The following is a 21,471-nucleotide window of genomic DNA, read 5'->3' as shown; positions in this document are numbered from 1 at the left end:
GAAGAGAGATCTACAGGTGTGCTGAAGTACAACAGGTGAGGACAAGGACTGATCACAGGTAAGAGAGTCGGGGGACACAGAGAGAATAAAAAAGCTCTGGCTCAGGAAATTTTTATGTTAGAGATAAAAGTTGAGCTGGCTTTGCCCCAGCTGTATTCTCTTCCAAAATGGTGCCGGAGACTTCAGTAGGAAAACAACTGAATTTTCATCATGGACCCAGCTCTTTCCAAAGGATGTTCAGCTCTGTGGCTCCAGTAGCTTTCTCCAAAGCCCCTAACTAAGCCTATTGTGCCTAGCATCCAGTGCTTAGGACCCATTTCTTGGTTTCATGAGCAACCATGGGTGAGTACACACTCCTCTATGTTCCTTCTTCTTGGTGACCTGATCTACTTTCCCCAGAGGCTTCAGGGGTCAAAGGGAGGAAAGAGGGGGCAACTGAACTTCGAATACCTTTGTGGGCAACAAAGTACAGAAATAGTGAGACAGGGCCCTAGTCTTTGCTGAAACTCTATGTGATGGAGAGAAGAGTCAGCTTGTTCTAAACCAGGCAGACTAGAGATGTCCTGGACAGGGAGATACAGCAGCACACTGCAAGGGAAGGAGGAAGGGGCAATCTGAGATTTGAGGGACTACTTTCAAGAATGAGATTGTGAAGATGAAGGGATCTGCTTGGAACCAGTACATGATCAGAAGTGTGACTTAGTCCCTCCCAAGTTACCCAGGCTTGAAACTTTGGTGTTACTCTCAAACACATTTCCCTTTCTTACATAACACTTATCAACCCACTCCAAATGAATTGACATTTTTTTATGATCCCTCTTAGAAGGCATCACCCTCCCTGTGGAGTTGGGGGAAATGGGATGGGAGGGGGGGTCGAGGGGCATGGGAGGGAGGGAGAACTGGGATCGATATGTAAAATAAGAAAAAATAATAAATATATAAAAATATTAATTTGTATAATTATAAAAAAAGAAAATGCAGTCAAATGTCATAAAGGAGTGAAAATAAACATGTGACCCAAGGGTGGGAGGTAACAGAGGATAGAACATATCCTTAGGGTGCTGTGTCAGAACCTCCTGAACAGGGACATTTAAGCTAGGACATTAACATTGCAAAAGCAGGGAAGGTAAGGAAAAAAGACAAAGGCATCCATGGGCTGAGGGCAAGGTAAGTGTCAAGAACTCTAGGAAGAACAGGCTTAGACACAGCAGGGAGCGGGGGCAAGCTTAGCTGAGAGTACTGAGCTTTCTATCAGGTCCAAGTAAACAGCAACTCTAGAGTTGTGCTTCATGGTGGCCCTGGCAGGAGGATTCAGGACCTTCACAGATCTGATGAGGAGTTGTGGTGTGACCAGTTCAGTTGTTATAAAAGCAGAGTGTTAGACAAGAAATTTGAGGCTTGAAAACGGCCTGGACTTTCATCATGGGACATGATTTAGGAAACTGAGGAGATGGCATTTTGGGGCCCCTCTACTTGGAGACCTAGGAAGCTTCATATTCAAGTTTTCCTAGAAAGCTCTGATATTAAACAAATCTGAGGAAAGTAAGATGTTTACATTCCCAAAATTAGGTCAATACTTCAAGGAAGGTCACACCCAGATGAAAAAAGTTAACAGGAATTTTGAGTTGTTGTAGCAATAACTGAATTAGCCAGACACAGAATATTTACATGCTTAGCCCTAGGAAAACAGCAGAAAGTCATGCTGACAAGAAGCATTCTTTCGCTATATTTTGTATTTTGTTGTTGTTGTAGTAGTTGTTGTTGTTGGTGGTGGTGGTGGTGGTGGTGTGTGTGTGTGTGTGTGTGTGTGTGTGTGTGCGCGCGCGCGCGCATATTATTTCTAGAGACAGAGTTTCACTGTGTTGTGTACAGGTCTGTCCTGGATCTCACTGTACATTAGGTTGGCCTCAAACTCACAGAGATCCACCTGCCTCTGCCTCTCAAATACTGGGATTAAAGGGGTGTGCCATCACTGCCCAGTGACATACTTAGAAGATAAAGCATAGTTCAACATTCCCAGGGGAGGAAGCCAGGCAAAGTGGTGATTTTCTATGTAAATGCTACAATAGAAGCTATGATAGCCATGGTGACAAGGAGGGTACCCTGAATACTTCTGTGCAGAGCCTAGCAGCTGCCCTGGAAACCATGGGACAAGAGACAGCAGTGGCAGGATGAAAGAGCAAAACAGTGCAAAAGCAAAAGATGTAAGGGGGATGAAGGCAGGAGAGGTAAAAACAGGAAGGGAAGAAGGTTCTGAACCATCTTAGTAGAACCCACCCCTATCCCTATAACCATGGCACTTAAACAGAATGTTACAAATGGTTTAGAAGGCTGTGGGTGTAGCTCAGTGAAAAGGCAATGCCTAGGATTTCCAAGCCCCTACATTTGGTTCTTAGAGTCATAAGAAAATACCAATCTTTTGAATGAAGGAAATGTCATTTATTTTTCCATTTTTCAGCAAAAAGTATGTATGTGCGTGTGTACTGCAGAGTACGTCCTTCAAGCATATACAGACATCATCTTCAGCAGAGTAGATATGACTACTTGCAAAAGACCCCTGAAATGCAGCTTGTTAACTGCTGGGGTTCCCTCATAGGAGAAGACAAAGAGGGTCACTGGATCCTTACCTGAGATTCCTGCTCCTCCCCCTGCAACTTCTGCCATTTATATGCCATTCTAACCTAATTTCATGTGCCCTCACCGTCCTAGGAACTATTAGAGAATTTAGCCTGTGGCAGATTAATTGAGACAATGGTGGTGGGTGGGGGGAGCGCCCTCTACATAGTTATGGGAAGTCACTGTCCATGCTAAAGTGAGACTTTTTGTTGGTGTGGCTGTGTTGAGGTCACCTACACTCCTGCAGGTAACCCAATAAGCTCATTGGTTCCTTAGGTTAGACACTGATGGAATTATACTTGGTTTGGTGGTGGTGATCTATGAAGAAAGAGTTGGTTTACAACTCCCCAAGAAAGGTCCCCACAGCAAGCATACCCATACCCACACAAACACACGCTCTCCTGTGTGTGTATATCACATTTTAAAAAAATAATCGCTAATAAATTTGAGGATCAGTGTATGATGCACTGCTAGACAAAGATGCATTTCCAGGAAGAACACGAGGAATTAGGTCAGCAGTAATTTAGGTATGAATGTTTTAAGTGCATAACAATGCAAATTGTTAATAGTGGGTCAAATACAGCTGAAAAGTATTTTGATTGCTAATGGTAGTTCAGTTGTTACTGAACCCAATTTTCACTGTTTCAAAGATAATTTAATTGCATATCTTCAAACTTAAAATAATCTGACTATAAAATGCACTTCACAGGGATTAGTTCTTTGTTGTTCTTTTTTAATTTCTTCTACTGAGTTTCCATAAATCTATTTTGATGCTCACAATGGGTTCTCTCTTTTAAATACATTTTTATACAGTCTATCTAAATATTTTTATGATAAACACTGATAATTACAGAGACATCATTGCTAGTAGTTTGTTAGTTATAGGGCAGGTTGCACAAATCAAATCTATTAGGAACACGTTTATCACTGTGTATCTGAAGGAAAGACAGGAGCAATTGAGTAAGTAGTGACCAACAGGAAAAGCTCCAGGTCTTGGGGGCACTAAAAAGATCTCATTATAAGTCTATTCCACTGTGTGAACTCCTAATGATATCAACTCCAGTTATCTAAAGAGAAATCCTTGTGATAAAGTCTGAGGATTTCTTGTAAATCAAAAGGCAAACAGCAACTTCCTTAAGAAGGACTATTCTAAGCTTTGGTTTTTGATACAGAACTAGAAATAATGCTAAAATAAATTTCTGGGAAAAAAAAAATCACACCATAAACTGTCATATCCTATCACACTTAATGTGAATGAGTGCAGTCTCTAGGATAAACTTCATTCCTGTTTCTAGAGAACAGAAAGAGCTTTTTAAAAAACATCCCAAACTATGTTCATATTTTCAAAATAATAATTGCATATGCTATTCCCCTAGCTACCACTCAAGCAAATATTTTAATTTTAAAAACAGGCTGATTCCCATGTCTTCATTTCTAAAATCTCTTATAAAAAAATCAGGTTTATAACCAGTGGTCAGAATTGGTTTCCTTTGCACAACCTTGGCATTTTGGAAGAGGCATGCCTCAACCTCAGCATCTTGGAATAGTTATGGTTCAGTGATATTTGTGTGAAAATATTGATGTGGAAGACAAAATGTCAATATCATCAGTGCAAATCTATGCAAGTATGTGCTACCATTTTGTTCTCAAAACCACTCCTAAGTTAGGATTTCTATTGTCCTTCTATTACAGAAGCCAAAATGACACTTATGGAGGCTATGTAATTTTTCAATGCCACAAACGCCATGTATGTAAATAAAGCAGTTCTTTACATCCCAGATTTTTAGTCAGTATACCCTTATTCATCCACTACTTAAGAACACACAACATTCAGCAATAGAAACCCCACTCCTAGCCATCTGCAATTAATGTCTAGATCCTGACTTGGATACATAGTAATGTACACCTCCTTACTAAAAAATTAAAATCCACATGTCAGAACTGTAAACTATACGAAAATAAAAATACATGATGTGGGAGCAACTTTAATCACTACTTTTATGGATTCCATAGAAACTAAGCAAAGCTCTAGAACTAAGACCAGCAAAGAGCCAGAATTTCACCATTTTCATGTTTCTGAGACTGAGCTAGCAGTACCATCACTGGCAAGAAAGGAGGATAGGGTGGTTCTTGCCTTGTTTTCATAAAGGAAGTGGCATTCATTACTGACCGAGCTGATGGCGTTGGCTCTGTCACTTGTCGCTGCACACGGATGGTATGGGCACAGTTCTCTTGGTCACCCGGCTGGGTGGAAAGTGGAATGTCAGGGGAAGTGTGGCTGATCTTCATGGAGGAGTCAGGGCAGGGTGTGGGTGGGTCTAGGAAGTCCTCGCTGTTCTCCTGCTCATTGGTCTCTGTGTCTGTGTAGTTAAGAGGCTCTTGGTTGTTGTCTTTGCTACCAGAGAACAGGCCTCGCTCGCGCCATGGAACCCAGCACAGTTTCCAAGACACGAAGAGAGAGACACCAAAGAGGGCAAGACCACAGGCGGTAACCACAAGGGTTAGCAGGCTCACTGAGATATCTGCAAAGAAGAAAAAGAAAGTCAGTGCAATGATGTCTCTCATGGCTGCCTACTATGCTATCCAGACAGACTCTGAGGGCCAGGATGGGAGATGCAGCAGTTTTTACCTGACAATGAGGATTCAGACACAAACCAGAGGCTCCAAGAGAACCATTGCATGCAAATTTTGTTTAGAAACAACAAAACACGGTACATTTGAGGAGACTCTTAATGTTCCTGCAAGTTGAATGAGACATCTATCGTTAAAGTTTTCTGAGCATGGAACTTTTAACTGTCTTTCAAATTTACACTGTCATTTCAAAGAGCCATACAATTTAGAAATTAAACCACATTTTTCTTTCTATTAAGTTCTTAAGGGTCTGAGCTTAAATGGTTAGTGTGCTTTGTAGCATCAAGAATATCTCGATGTCTTCAGAACCCAGCGTGTAACAGCTTGAGTTTCCCCAGTAATAAGCCCTGGGGTTTCTATTCAAGAGCAAGAGGTTTTCTTAGAAGGGGAAAAAACAAAGACAGGCAAAGCTGGAGGTGTAGTATATTGTGCATCGTCAAGCCAGTTAATAGAGTAGGGGTTCCAGGTTAAGCTGCTGGAGGAGTTCCATGCACCTCAGAGCTATCCCATCCAAGAAGTGAAGGCCCTGGGCTCCTCCACCCACTACTTTCAGTCACTGACTTGGGGGAGGTTCTAAAGAACATTTCATATCAGCACTTCAACATACAGCCTAGGGAGAGGATGAGCTTCAATGGCTAGAGGAAAATCCCACACTAAAGCCAATGTTGAACCAACAGAGGAGGTCTGCAGGCATGCTCGAAGGGGCAAGGACAAGAGTAAAAGGATACAATTGGGAATGATAATGACTGTTTATGGACCATGGTCCCATGGCTACACAATATTCTACAGCTATTTTCATACTTTTCAAGATAGAATCTAGTCTGTCCCAGGTTCCTATCTCAAGGTAGGGTCAGAGAGACTGCAGCAGGAATTTGATCTCATCTCTGACACTACTGCTCCCCCTAGAGCATTCTGAATGTCTGTCATGTGAGAGACACAGTAGGATGATAGACTTCACATCTTCATAGGTTCATATTCTGGAGAAATTAAAAACATTAATGTCCATAAGTATTCTATGGTTTCTGACAAGTCATATTCCTGTGAAATCATATAGGATACACTATTCACTCACTGAATAAAGCTGACCAACTACTAGCCATGCTTTTCACTATGACTTTGATTGTTCTTAGGAAATGATATTCATTTTGTTATGAAAATTGCTCTTGAAAGGAGCCAGTTTCCAGGCTGCTGATGGACCAAATGGATACCCCCATGCCTCCCAATCAATCTTTGTTGTGGTATGACAATATTACATTTCTGCTTGTAACACAGGGGTTCCTATTTCAGTTCATCAACTGAGCTCAGAAATCTCACTGAAACCAGATATGCAATTTCCTAAAAGGAATAGCATCACCACCAAGTAAGTAATATGAAGGAATTTCTGGAATGGTAGAAAAAATCCAATCAGTACCGAACACTAAAGGCTAACTAGTGAAGGGACACTAAGCAAACCAAAATAGAAAAATCCCACGCACAGGGCTGGGAATGTAGCTTAGATGGCGGAATGCTTGCCTAGTATGCACATGGTCCAGAGATAGACCCCTGTACTACATAGATCAAGTGTAGTGGCACATGTCTGCAATCCCAAAACTGGGGAGGTAGAGGCAGGAGGATCAGGACTACAATTTCATCCCTGGTATAATAGTTAATTCAAGAATGGTTTGGAATGCCCAAAACCTTATCTCTCTCTCTCTCTCTCTGTCTCTCTCTCTCTCTTCCCCCCCCCACACAAATTACAAATTCCCAGGTAGAGAGTGGGGTGAGTGAGTAGGTCATACAGTTGATGGAGGCAATGTAAAGGCATTATCATATTGCTTCATAGATCCCCAACATGGTAGGGGCAATGAAGAACAAGGTGTGACCTCGGGCTCCACTTGGCTGACACATCTCACATAGTGAAGTCTTTTTTGATGCAGACTTCTACATCTGGCTGGGCATAGCAAACATCAATCCCCAGCCCCCATAGTAGAATATGAGCTTAGACCAGGCTACATATTGTAGTGGAAACCCTTGACACAATCTGTACTCCACATGATGCAGGCAAAACTTCTTCATTAACTACTGTAGCTTTGTTTTGACAAACTGCAAGGAAAGCAGCTGCAAAGGCTGGAGGAGGACGGTAGGAGACAGTGGGGTTAGGACTGTGAGGTGGTCACTGTGAATTATTTACTGAGTACTCTCCCATGTCAGAACACTCTCCTGCATGGAGCAAGTTTAAATCAGAATTCTCTGTGTTGGTCTATGATACTGGCTTGTTCTGTTGATGGAAGATGACCCAATACAGATCATCAACCTCAGACTGAGGTACTTTTGAGCTCTGACCTAGTGTGTAAGAGTAAGAGTACTCTAATCATGGCTTACTTTCAAGCCTTTGCACCCTAAAAAATTATTTATGGCACAAGCCCCAAGTCTAGAATGACGGATAAAGTTAGCGCAGACTCACAGCCTGTGACACAGTTGCAAGTGAGGCACAGATCCATGAGTAAAACCTAAAGAGTTGGCATTTTGAGTCTCTATGACTTTAAAAAGATTTATTTGTCATGGCAAAAAAAAGTTGCCTAATATATATGACCATATAAATTACTGTCCAAAGCTGAGATGCCTTAAAGAAAAACAAAGGGTTACATTATAATAAATAAATGGGATTATCCAGGGTAAACTAATACATGTGGCATGTGGTTATCTGGATTTACTTAATGTGGTGTGAGAGAAATGGCTTAACAATTAAGAATTCTTGCCATGCAGTCCTGAGGACAAGATTTTGGATCTCAATATAAATGTAAAATCCAGGCCTTCCATTCACACCTATGTTGCAGCTCTGAGGGAGTAGAAATGGGAGTATCACTGGGGCTTCCTGTCTTGCTGAGAAAACATGATGCCCAGGTTTGAGGAGAGACTGCCACAAAGGAATAGACAGAAAAAGGGAGAAGACATGATGCTTTATGATCTCTGCACATATGAACAGGTACACATATAAATTCATAGACACACACACAAATATAAAGATTTAAAAATGAATTCAACATGCTGGGTCAGGTATAGTGATTCATGCATCTACTTTCTGCACTCAAGAGGTAGAAGTTAAGAAAAACATCATGGTTACAGACCAGCGTGGTCTACATGGCAGGTTTTAGGGCAGCCAGGGCTACATAGTAAGATGCTATCTAAAAATAATAAATAGATAATTACATCCCACATGAGAACTGAGCTCATTTGGCTTAGGACACTACCTCTCAGGATTCTACTGGCCATGCATAACATGTCAAATACATGAAGCCTGACCCACTTTTACTTGTAGTCATCGGGCCTCTGATCTAGTTCATAACAATTCTAGCTTGCTAAATGACTTCTAGACTATATATTTCAAAAAAAAAAAAAAAAAAACCAGCTTGCTCTTAAGTTCAGTCATGGGGCAAGGGACATGAAAGGAGAGAGCTTTTCTACTTAAATACTGGATGCCATGCATTTCAATGAATTCCTGGCATGAGTGTGGTATTTGTTAATAGAGAAGCTCATCTGAGGAGCTCTGTAGACACTTGTGTCAACCTTGAATTATGGAAGGGCAGGCTGTGGTCTTTTAACTCTGAGATTGCTAGAATCTTATGGATTCAAGGTCTTATAGGTTTTTGTACACATAGTCACTAACAACAAGAGTAAAAATTTCATATTTACACAAAGACACCAGGTGAGTTTCAGTGCTTCAGAACACCTGCCAAAATGCCAGAAAGTAACAGTAGCCTATGTGACCTCACCAGCCTCCAGTGTAATCATACAATTGTCTGTTACCTATAGCTCAACTTGTCCTCTAGACACTGTGTTTATACTTTTCTCTCTTGCCACAAAGAAGAATGAATCACTAAGCCCACTCCCATCTCCTTAAAATTTGACCTCAGCAAAGAGGTATGGGGAAGCTATCCTATAATCACAGAATATTTTTAAAGACATAATTTATTGTATAAAGTTATGTAATAAGTATGTGGTCATTTGCTTTACAAGTTGTAAATCACACACATATGTATATATACACACACACACACACACACACACAGTCATTGGCACTTATGGAATATTTTAAAGATGGAGAAGAATAATGATAAAATATACTGAGGTATATTTCCTAAGGGATAGGAGGAGTATAATAGTCTTTTTTTCCATAAGTAAAAAAAAAAAAAAAATCTGATCGTGATTAGGGACTTAGAAGGTTCCTGAAGGCTGGCATGATACAGGCATGGGACTGTTTATGAAAGTGTAGCAAGAGCTATGTGGCTCTTTCTCAAGGGTGGGGCACAATGTCCTGCAACTAGTCTTAACCATTGCACTTGATGTACTGTAATGGTCTGTCCCTCCTTACTAGAAACAATATTGTAGTATAGCTTATATCTTGATCCCCAAGAAGGACATGGGGGGATGTCATAAGTCATTTGAAAACCAAAGGTTGCCCCTCTGTAACACCCCTCCTCCAATAATGCTATGCCTCCTAATCCTTCCCCAACAGTTCCACCAATGGGGAACCAATAGTCACATAAATGAGCCTATGGGGGCTATTCTCATTCCAACCATCATAGGCTAGAAGGAACAATGAATGAAACCAAACAGGAAGATCAGCAGCTCAAAGGACACCAGCCAAGCTGAGGCATCAGAAGAAATGGCCTGAGACATAAACCAAGTAGAAGCAAGTGACAATATAATTCTATATAAATCTCAATAGGAGTGCAGATTAAAGAGCATGGATGCAGCAGTAACCAACAAAGACAACCCTGGAGATTCCATCTGACCTGGGAATAAAATAAGACAACTTCTCAAATAGAAAAGCAGTGCATCAATGGTACAGCTAAGGAACTTGACTCAAGGTAAACTTAATCAGCAAGAACAAAACCCCCATCTAAGAAATATAAGCAATGATAGAGGATGTTTCCCCCTCAAAGATCTAATATTTAAAATTACTGAAAGTCAAAGACACAGAAAATGGAGGGGGAAAATATCAAAGGGGGAAAGGCTTTAAGTTTCCTAAAACTGAAGGAAAAGTGGGTGGAGATCCACCCAGCATCTGGAACAAAATGTTATGATCTTAGATGTTTTTATTGTGAAATGTAATAAATAAAGATTAGAGAAAGTCATAAAGTTGAGTTATAAATAATAAAGACACAGGGGCTGAGATGACGCACTGAATAAACTGTCTGCTATGCAAACACAAGAACCTGAGTTCAGATCCTCCCAAATACATGTAAAAGCTAGATATGGTCATACAAATCAGTGACCCTAACACTGAGGAGATGATGTGAAGATAGATTCCCCAGAGCTCACTGGCCAGTGAGCCTAGTGGAATAAGTGAACTCCGGGTCAGAAAAGACCCTATTTCAAAACAAAAGATGGAGAGTGACAGTGGTAGACAGATAATATCAACATATGGTCTACCCCCTCAACACACACACATACACACACACAGATGCACACAGGCACACACACATACAAACACATACAGGCAGGCATGCACATATGCATGCATGCATGCACCCACATTAAATCTTTAAGAGCCTAGAACCACCATAATCTGATTTATCAGAAACTATATACAAGGAAAAAACATGCAAATTTCTGAAAAAAAAATACTTTGAACTTAAAACTTTCTACTCAAATATGTGTGAAGGATTGCAAGAAACATTTTTAGAAATGCACAGTGTCAGAAGGGCTACTTCCATGTGTCCATCCTGGAAGCCCCTTATGGATGACTGTAGAAAATGAAACATATATACAGGAACTGGTCAACACTCCAGAAAAGAGCCCGTTTAACCTGCAGCAGAGACCTGATTGAGCATACACTACACTACCCAGTTAGCAAATGTGTGAAACAATGAGCATGTGGACTGGAAATCTAATGACTTTGGGTGTTATTAATAACTCTTAAGGCTGATCATTATTATGTTATGTGTCAAAGGCATGTGTGGAAAAAATATAGGTGATAGAAAGCCGGGAATTGGCTTCAAATTACAGATCAAAAAACACTGGCTAGAATTTATCACTGAGTTTTAACTTGTTTACTTTATGGTATTATTATCTTTACTTTCAAATGTTTGACAAGTTCCTAAAGGAACATACAAACAGAAAAATGCTTTAATGGGGGAAAATGTTTATCTGTGACTTCAACCTTAGATATTTATATTTAATAGGTTTTAAATGAGGTCCAGAATCTCCTTTTTTTTTTTTTTTTTTCAGACAGGGTTTCTTTGTGTAACCTTGGCTGTCCTGGAACTCACTTTGTAGACCAGGCTGGCCTCAAACTCAGAGATCTACCTGCCTTTGACTCTGCTTCCTGAGTGCTGGTATTTAAAGTATGTGTCACCACTGACAGACTCAGAATTTCCAATTTTAACAAGGATGAGTCTGATACACATGGCTTATGGATCACAATGAGTGATAAATCCCTAAAATGAATCTTAATCCCTATGTAGTAATCCTGGTGTGTGTGTGTGTGTGTGTGTGTGTGTGTGTGTGTGTGTGTGTGTGTGTGTGCACGTGCATGCATGCACACACGAGCACACCTGTGCGCAAGAGAGAAAGAGAGTTAGTTCATGTGCTCATGCATGTGCTCCTTTCACAGAATACAAGATGCTTTACCCACCCTAAGACAATTATGTCTTTGGGACCTAATACAGATAATACCAGGAAATTGTTAGGAAATTAGGCCATGGAGAACTTGAGGACATCACATAGTGCCTTGCAAGGAAAGTGGTAATGTAATTAGATAGAGGAAATAGGCAAGACCAGACAGCTCTGATGATAGGATGCTAAGAGTTTCAAAGAGCAGAACCGAAAAGGGTATTATATATTAGATGAATCTTTAGCATCACCCAGAATATTTAATGTGAAAATTCCTTTATCAACATTCCTTTCATGTTCCTACATTTAACACTTCATTATGTATGTAAGTTTATACAATGGACTCTTTTTTTTTTTCTTTTTCTTTCTTTTTTTTTTTTTTTTTTACTGTTACAGTTAAAGAGATAATATTACTGTGAACATAAAACTGTTCTCAAAGTAGTCTATTCCAACACAAGTGAAGAGGAAGAAAAGGACAAGGGGAAAAGGAGGACAAATGTTGCATTCAAAATCTCAGCCTCTGGAAATACTCAGTGCAGGGGAACTCAGATCCACAGGAGGCTCCAGGGCATCTTCTGAATAGCATGCTGGAGACCAGTGTCATAGATTCCAGGTTAAAATTAAATGCTTTGATGTTAAAATGATTGAACTTGTCTAGGAAATGCAATCGTGCAAAGATATTGCTATGTAATTAAATTGTAGGCACCAAGCACAGTTAGGAGTAGAGTTGCAAGTCATAGTCACTTTATGTCTCTGAAGTGGGTGTGTTGATACACTCCTGTCATCTCAGCACTTGGGAAGCAGGAACAGGGGGATTAGAAGTTCAAGGCCACCCTCTACTACAGAACAAATTCAAGGTCAGTCTGGGCTACACAAGACCCCCTAAAGCAACAACAACAAAAATTATTTTCTGAACATTGATTGTATAACCTTAGGTTCATTTCTCTATATGTTTATTAGTCATAGTAATATTGTTGGTTTCTACATCTTGGAGTTGTCTGTAATGACTACTCAGAAAGTTCCTGGTGCTAAGGATGGATTGACAGAGCACTGGATAAGAACACTTGTGTAAGCAATGGGATCTGAGTTGAAATCCCCAATATCCATGTAAAACTGCTGTGTATGGCTATACATGGGAAGCCCAGTACCAGGAAAGAAAGAACGGTGGATTCTGGGAACTCAGTGGCTCGCCAGCCTGGTCAAAACAGTGAATTTCAGGGTCAGTGAGAGACCCCGTCTTAAAGGAATAAGGCAGACATAATAAAAGAAAGAAACAAGACACCCTGATCTAGCTTCTAAATGTACACATACCCACACAACCACATGAATATATCATATATAATCACAGCACACAACACACACCAAAATACTTTTTTAAAAACTAAATTATTTACTGGTATAAATAAGTATAAATTATTGTGTTTTTATTAAGTGTCTCAGGATCAGGGTGTTCCATGTTCAGATCTAATATTGCCACCAATAACTGATCACTTCAGTTAAACACTTCAGTTAAGGGACTTTATGAGGTAGAGCAGCTATGAACACACACTGAAAGCCTGCTCAGTGCTTCGGGAATTTAATTGCTGAGGACAAGAGAAGGTGCTTCCCCCACACAACTGAAATACAGCAAGGACTAAACTGGAAGCTTAAAGTAAGATTAGTCCTTACCCTTAAGTAACTACTAGCTAGGAGGATTCTTGTATTACTATGCCCAGTTCAGGGCACTCCTACAAGCTGGAAGTTGGAGCATGGAACCAAAGTTGGCATTCAGATGACTCCTCCAAAGACTAAGACTGAAGTTGGTATCTGGAAGCAGGAATGCTGGGGAAGCAGCACTTGAACTGTATAACAAGTAGATACTGGGGAGTTTTGACATGGGTGCTTGGAAAGATTTATGAATGGACTGTTAGGGTGATTCTAATGAGCACTGAGAAAGAAAAGAGAAGCTGTTCAAACGTCTCTCTTACTGAGTCTCCCAGGTAACCATGGACCGATGGTCGGCAGGCACAGGGAGGTTCTTCCTGTAACTCTGATGGTAATGAGGACTGAATTATTAGAAGTTACATGGTCCTTGCTGCATGGTGTAAAGAACCAGGGTGAACTGTGCTCATGTGCAATGGTTTTGTGAAAGACAGAATGTGCAAACAACAGAATGAGACATTTAGCTCCAGTTATTTCTAAGTAATATATTGAAGGTATGTCTTCTGGTTAAAGGCTACAAGAAAATTTAGAGACGACAGAAATCACTTGATGACAAATTTATTAGGCAAAGAAAAGATGTAACTTAAAGATGTGGAAAATTCTTGCTTAAAATAATGCTTTTATTTTTTCTTTGAGTTTCACACAATGTATTTTGATTATATTCATCCTCTACTCCCCAACTCCTCCTCCACTTCCTTACCCACCCAACTCCAACTGTCTCACTCTCTCACCACTTTCTTTTTGTAAATCCACCAAGTTCAATTTCTGTTGTCCCCCAGTCCCAGGAGTGGGGTCTGCTTTGGAGTGTGGTTGATATACTGAGTGTCACTTCATTGAAGAAAACCATTTTTCTTTCTACCAACATCAATCAAATATCAAAGCTCCCCAGTTAGAGGTGGGACTTCATGCCCACCTACTTTCCCCCACACTGGGATTTTATCTGTCTTCAGTTTGGGCTCGCCTTGGGACTGTTATCCCAATCACTGTGAGTTCACAAGTGCACTGTGTTGTTCTCTTATGTTTGGGAAACACTGTTTTGTTAAGTCATCCACCATCTCTGGCTGTTAATAACCTTCTTACCCCCTTTTCTGCATAGATCCTTGAGACTTGAGGGTAAATGATACAGACATGGTGTTTTAGAATGAGCACTCCATTATCTCTTATTCTCTGCACACTGACTAGTTGTAGATGCCTGTGTTAACTACCACTTACTGTGGGAAGAGGTTTCTTTGATGAGGACTGAGAGGTGGAAGTCATTAGAGATCACTTTATGTCCACTTAGCAAATATTAGTAGCAAGTTTTTCTTCTAGATCCAATGGCAAATTTAGCCACAGGTTCTTAGGCTCATTCACAGTGTCCTGATTCCATCTTGTGGAGAGGACCTTAAATCAAATCAAAAAGTGATTGTCGTTTCCTTAACATTTGTGTCACTGTTGTACATATTTACTACCAGGCAGGTAGTTATTGGAGATCATGGGGTTCACAGCTGAGTGAGATGGGTAATAACGTCTCCTCTGCTAATATGCATAGCACCTTCCAGCACAGTGAATGATAGCCAATAGGAATGAAACTTACATTTGAAAATTTCATAATCTTTCAACATAGTAGAAAGTGAGAAAGCATATTAAGAACACAATGGGTGTGGCTAAGCAAGGAATTAATATAGGTGTGTACCAGACTTGAACAGTGACTTCAACCCAAAAAGTGACCAACTAAAACAGAAGGAAGAGATGGGAAGAAACAATGGAAAACCATCAGAGCTGTACTTAGTCAAACAAGATCATAGAGCTAGTCTTATGGGAACGGGAAAGAATGACTTTGAAGAAGACAGAGATAACTAGGCCAAACCTCAGTTCTTCACAATGGGGGAGTCATAGTCTTACTTTTAATAGGTCAGATGGCCTCCATCCAGTGAGACACGGGTTTGGGGAGCTGAAGAACCCTGGGAATAAAAGCATGCTTGGCAGAACTAGGGAAAAGGTTTCATGGGCCCAAAAGACTCCAATACCTTAGTGTTTTTCAAATACTGGACCTTAGCACAGTATGCCTGGAAGAAAGAACTTCTAACCAAAATGGATTCTTTGTGAATCTTCATCTTAGAGAGTCTGCCTTGTAGTTTGGGCTCAGATGTGATCTGATACCCCCTTCTTTTCTGTCTCCCTCTTTTGGAATGGACATCTATATGTCACACTATACTGTGTGGTGTTCTGCTATACTGTCCTATCCCATCTAGTTCTACCACTAAAATCCCAAAGCCTTATGATGTTTGCCTTCATTGGTTCACAACAGCAAAGGCAGTATGCCTCAGAGTGAATTATATCTCAAGTTCTACTTATATCTGATTTTAAATGGCATTTAGATGGGACTCTTCATTTTAGAATTCAGAATTAATGGTCAAATATGTTAAATTATGGGGGCTTTTATAATGTAACGAATGTGTTTTGCAAGTAAAAAGAATATTGATTATAGAAGACTTGGAATGAAATACCACAGCCCTAATAGTTTTGTCTCCTCAAAATTCCTATACCATCCTGGGACAGGCAGGAGACTGGAAGCAGGAGTATTAGGAGTTCAAGGTCATCATTGGCTATACAGAAGTTCAAACCAACCTGTTCCAATGGAGAGCCTATCTCAAAACAATCATGTGTTGAAACTCCAACTCCAATGACAATGCTATTGTATCAGAGGGTATGGCCTTTGAAGGTGATAAGATTAGTTCCCTCTTAACAAAATTACTTCCCATCCTTCCCTTCCACAGAAAGGTCCTTCACCCCACTCAACTATGAGATAACCATTGTGGACAAAGAAACAATACTCAACAGGTATCAAATCAGATGACACCCTTGTCTAGGACTTCTCAATGTCTAGAATTGTGGAGCATTATGATTTGTCATGAAAAAGCTGACTAGTCTGTGGTTTTCCATTACAGCAGTATGAACTAACTAAGACCAATAAGCCAAGTCCTACATGTACCCACTTCTCATATAAGACCAAACCCAAGTCATCTGAATATGTTTTCCAAAGAATATCAGGAGAAAATAATGGCCAGGGCTTCCCACTTTAGGTTGTACAGTGTCTTAGTTACTGTGCTATTGCTGTGAAGAGATATCATGAACAAGGTAACTTGTAGAAAAATGCATTTAATTGGGGATTGCTTACGGATTCAGAGGCTTACGGATTCATGACATCATGATGGGGACTGTGAGGGAGGCATGGAGCTGGTGTAAGAACTCAGGCATTATGCTGGCCTCTCCCTGTCACCTGGCAGAATGCATGTAGGCAGTACCCTGGTCAGCCCAGGGTTCCATGGCTAAGTAATCTGCACGCAGGTGCAAAGGACCCTTTAAAAGACCTTGCCCACTTATGCTCTCTCTCTTTCCTGCTGTTCCCCTGGGGCAGACAGGTCTTTTCCTGTCTCTCTCTTCTGTTATCTCTTTGTCTCTTTACCTCATTTTGTTACCTCCCCCTCAATAAAATTTACAATAAGAGTCACATCTATAGGTCTCTGTTTCCCCATCTGCCCTCCATCCATCACCCACCCTGGGAGGACCACGGTCCTGGGACTAGAGACCGGCCAACTGTGGTCCCAACACATTATTCTTTATTCCTAACAGTTGGAACAGTAGCTGACAGCTTATACCTGAACCACAGCAAAAGGCAATGAGCTTGAGACTAGGCCTGGAGTGGACTTTTGCAACCTCAAAGCCCACCCCAGTGCCACACCTTCTCCAAGAAGGTCATACCTCATAATCCTTCCTAAGCAATCCAGTAACTGGGAACCAAACATTCAAATGCATAAGCCTATAGGGGCCAGTCTCATTCAAACCATCATTAGTAGGTCTATCTGTTCAAACATATACAGTGAGTAATTAGGAAGGAGTTTTCATATTCTAAGGGACCTAGACCTGACCTTGCACCATTTATGCATTGAGACCAGGGTTAAGTCTTTACCTCACTACAGTCTTCTGCATCAGTCTTAAAGGACCTAGAAGTCACACTCACACATTTTGTGGCTCATGAAGCCTGACCTTGAGCTCACAAGACTACCTCTATCTGTGGTTTAAAGTCATCATAATAGTTCCGATTATAACCCCCAATCAGAGTGCTATCCAACAGGAGGCTACAATTTATGGCCATTCCTGCCTTTTATTCCTGCACCAGACATGAGACTCTCTTAGCACTACCTCATGGTGAAAATTGCAAGGATTAAGGAGCATTAACTCAGGCCTACGGGGCCAGGGAAACAGAACACACAGCTGCCTTAATTCTAAGACAACCGCAAGTAAAATGAATTAGAACATGGAGCCCAGCAAATGGCATCAAAACTGCATGTTTTTCTGTTACTAATGCAGAGTATGGTCTATCTGTAACCAGACCATGTCCACAGACTCCTTCCTTAGAAGGCTGCCCAAATGATTCTGCTTGTGTAACTAAGCAGCTGGCCTAAAATTAGCACTGGAGACATGTTCTTTTGCACCTTAATTTGCCAAGTGTTGTTTCATGGGTGTGACCAGCCCTTCTTCACACTAACATTGCCACCCTCTGCCTCAGCCAAATGAGGCTACACAGGGGTTGCAGGTGCAGGCACTCATGGCTAGGCTGCAGCAGCTGTGTTTATAATTCCTCACTTCTAAAACCTGCTTAAGCCTTTACTGTCTGTGTATCGGGAAGGCTTAGTCACATGGTATGTTTGGTTATTGTGCTTCCACTCTCTTTGTACTTGCTCTCTAGAAATTATTTGATTGTAGAGAAAATCTACTTATAATATATAACCACTTAGTTGGAAGAAAATGCTGTAGAATCTATAATTTCTCTCTTTGTTTTTGTTTTGTTTTGTTTTGCTTTTGCTTTTGAGTTTTTGAGATAGGGTATAGATATATAGCTCTGGCTGGCATGGAACTATGTAGTCCAGAATTTTTTTTTATTGTTATTATTACTCCTTGTATCTTTCACAAAATGCCTCCATGCCCCACCCATTTTCCTCCCCACCCCCAAAATAAAACAAAATAAAATTGAAGAGGAAAAAAGAAAACAGAAAAGAAAAAAGGAAGGGAAATCTCATCATGGAAACTGTGGTGTGACACAGTGAGCCACAAAGTAAATCCCATTATTCATATATATCTTTACATGCAGGCATTTGTTGAATCATTGGTATTTTACTAGGCCTCTGGTTTCTGCTGAACAGTGAACACTGGAGCCCCACTGGGATTCTTCCTGGGCATCCTCTTGCTGCCCTGGGTCATGGAGATCTTTCAACCCTGCATCTACAGACTTACGACCTCACCCCCACCCCAGGCCCACTGCTCCAGCAAATCAGAGATGAGATGGATGTTCGGAGTGGGCCAAAACCTAACACTGGTTCTGAGCCTGGGTACTTTCAAGGTTGGTCAGCCAGCCTGCTCTCCCTGTCTATGCCACCAGGGTGGGCTTTCAAGGATTAACCTGGCTAGTTTGCCATTTGCAGCAATTATCAGGGTGCAGGGTCAGTTCTCAGGCTTTCATGTCCTCAGGGCCCATTTTCTCACGCCTACACATTCAGGGTCAGCACTATTGTTCTGCCCAGGTGAGATGTGAGGGGCCACTCTTCCTAGTTACAGCTCCTAAGGGGCAGGGACAGATCTCCCACCTGCCTCAGGTGTTGATGGGAGAAGCATTTCTCCCCCACCCATGCTGCCACATGACAGATGAGTTATATGGACAGCTCTCTCTCAATGTTCCACCAACAGGTTTGGCTCTATTGTGCTGCCTAGGTGTTCAGGGCCTGCTCTCCTGACAGTTGGAGCTGGAGGGTGGGGGCAGGGCAGGGACAGTTCTGCCATCTGCCTCAGACATTGATGGGCTCTGCAGGGAAGGGGGTGTCCAGGCAGTTTTTGAATTTACAAATCCATCCTCCTACCTCTGCTGGGATTATAGATTTTCACCACCATGCCCATTCCCCATTTTTTGTTTATATGGGATTCTGGCCCATGTAGAATAAACAGAAATATTCATATGTGCTAGAACTGCTGAAAAATCATAGATTAATATGCAGATGGGCTGAGACAGAAGGAGGCATCTGCCTGAGGGCTGGGAGGGAACATCTTGAAACATAACTTAAGAGCAGGTGGTGACAGAGGACAAATGGAAGGGGTCACTAATCGTCCTTGGTGACAGGAAGGTACAGCCCAACCTGGCCCACCAGTGCCCTGTGGGGCTTCAGTGAGGTGGGAGCACATACCTAGGGACTGGGTATGCAGCTGTTACTCAGCCACTACAGTATCTTACAGTTCATTCCTCACTCTGCCATGAGGAGACATTCCTCTTCACCTGGCTGAGCTCCTGCATCTGCACAACAGCTTACCACAGTACTTTCATCCAGGGTTTCCTGACATTTCTTCGAAGCTGGGACCTTCTCCATTGGCCCAATAATTCACACCTCCCACAGGACCCTTTCCCAAGCTTTTCAGTCAGAATCCGTTGCTAGGCCACATCTGCTCTCACTTTGATCCAATTTTTGTTCACATTTCTCATCCACACCAGGAAACAAGATCAAAAGGTTGCTGACAAGCCCCATTCTGAAGTAGTATTTAGAAGCATCTCGCAAACCAACTTCTGCTGTGGGAAGGCTTCCTTCCATTTGCAGCTGCACAAGGAAGAGCTTGTTTCCCTAGATGAACCTGATCTCTTCTCCCAGCTCTTCCCCACTCAGTCCTGCCCCCTGCTTCCCCCTGGCATCTGCCCACCTGCACAGGGCATGGTGTGACACTGATTTAGATCCCAGAATTAAACAGACTTTCCCTTTAAGTTCTTCAGACATGGGTGGACACCTTCATAACAGAGACTTGCCCTTCAGTCATCTGGCCTGGCTGGAAGCAGATAGTGATACTTGCTTTCTGCTGGCTGGGTCTATGCTGGTATGGCTGGAGGACTCACCAGCTTCTATCAGTATGAATGAAGTAGGTAAGGTATGAGAAAACAACCTAGAGATTGAGTGCAGCCTTGCCTTATGCGGACTTGACTTAAGCACAAGATGTTCCTTCAGAGTCTCCTACTATTTCTTGAGAGAGCACAGTTCCTGGTGAGTCCCAGGAGACTTTGGAGACAATAAGCCAATGGATTTTATGGGTAAGTACCTCTAGCCACCTTACAGTTCTGGTTCCAAAATACTGTGGTCTCTGAAATTAGGAATGTAAAAACAGTCCTATAATCACAAACTCATTTATACATAACATTCCTCTTTTAACACCTGCTTATGAAACCCTGTCCTCACCTGTTCTAATGGGAGACACTGGAATTTCTTCCACCACAGATAGAATACAATGACCTCTATTCTCTTCACTGCTTTCAGCCACTCTAGCCTGACCCTTATGAATTATATCCAAGGCTTCCAATGGCTTTTTTGTTATAGTTGACTTTGGCCAATTGGAAGTCCCAATGGGATACTGGATGGTAGGGGGAGATGCCAGCTAAGGCATTTATCCCTCAGCTGTCTTCTTGTTGCCAACATATCATGTGTGTCCTGCTGTTCAAGCCATAGCTCTTCTAGGTTCTTCTCTATCCACAGGTGGTGACAGCTCCCTTCTGTTACTAGCTCTAGAGTACGCATCATCCCTCAACGTTTCCCTTGAATTCTGATCTTAATACTGCAGAAAATCACATGCTAAAATTCCCACAAATTACCCAGCTTCATGCTGCCTGCCAGCTTCCACCAGGACCCAGACTGTAGAACTGGTTATTTTCTACTCCAGGCCCTAGCTCAATCTACCTGGATAACAACAAGGGGAGTTTATCTCCTAATATATAAAACAAAAACATACTGAGATGGAAGAGCCTTCCAGATCTCATCTTCTCAAACAAAGTGAAAATTTCCATTTCTAACATATCTCTTCCACCCAACTTCCATCACTTCACAAGACACACTCTTGTTTGATAAGTGATAAAATCAT

At 41.5% G+C, this 21,471-nt stretch overlaps 1 protein-coding gene across 1 annotated transcript in view; it reads right to left on the bottom strand.

Annotated features, from left to right (window-relative positions):
- Window positions 1-21,471, bottom strand: part of Syt9 (synaptotagmin 9) — a 146,313-nt gene that overhangs the window by 81,089 nt on the left and 43,753 nt on the right. Inside the window, exon 2 of the mRNA XM_051191992.1 lies at window positions 4,787-5,138. Coding sequence (XP_051047949.1) covers window positions 4,787-5,138 — 352 coding nt within the window. The remainder of the gene's footprint in view (window positions 1-4,786; window positions 5,139-21,471) is intronic.

This window comes from Phodopus roborovskii, unplaced genomic scaffold, assembly GCF_943737965.1.
Source record: "Phodopus roborovskii unplaced genomic scaffold, PHOROB, whole genome shotgun sequence".
NCBI classification, from domain to species: domain Eukaryota; kingdom Metazoa; phylum Chordata; class Mammalia; order Rodentia; family Cricetidae; genus Phodopus; species Phodopus roborovskii.
Note: the sequence above shows the minus strand (reverse complement) of the source record. Positions and strands in the feature narration are given on the sequence as shown.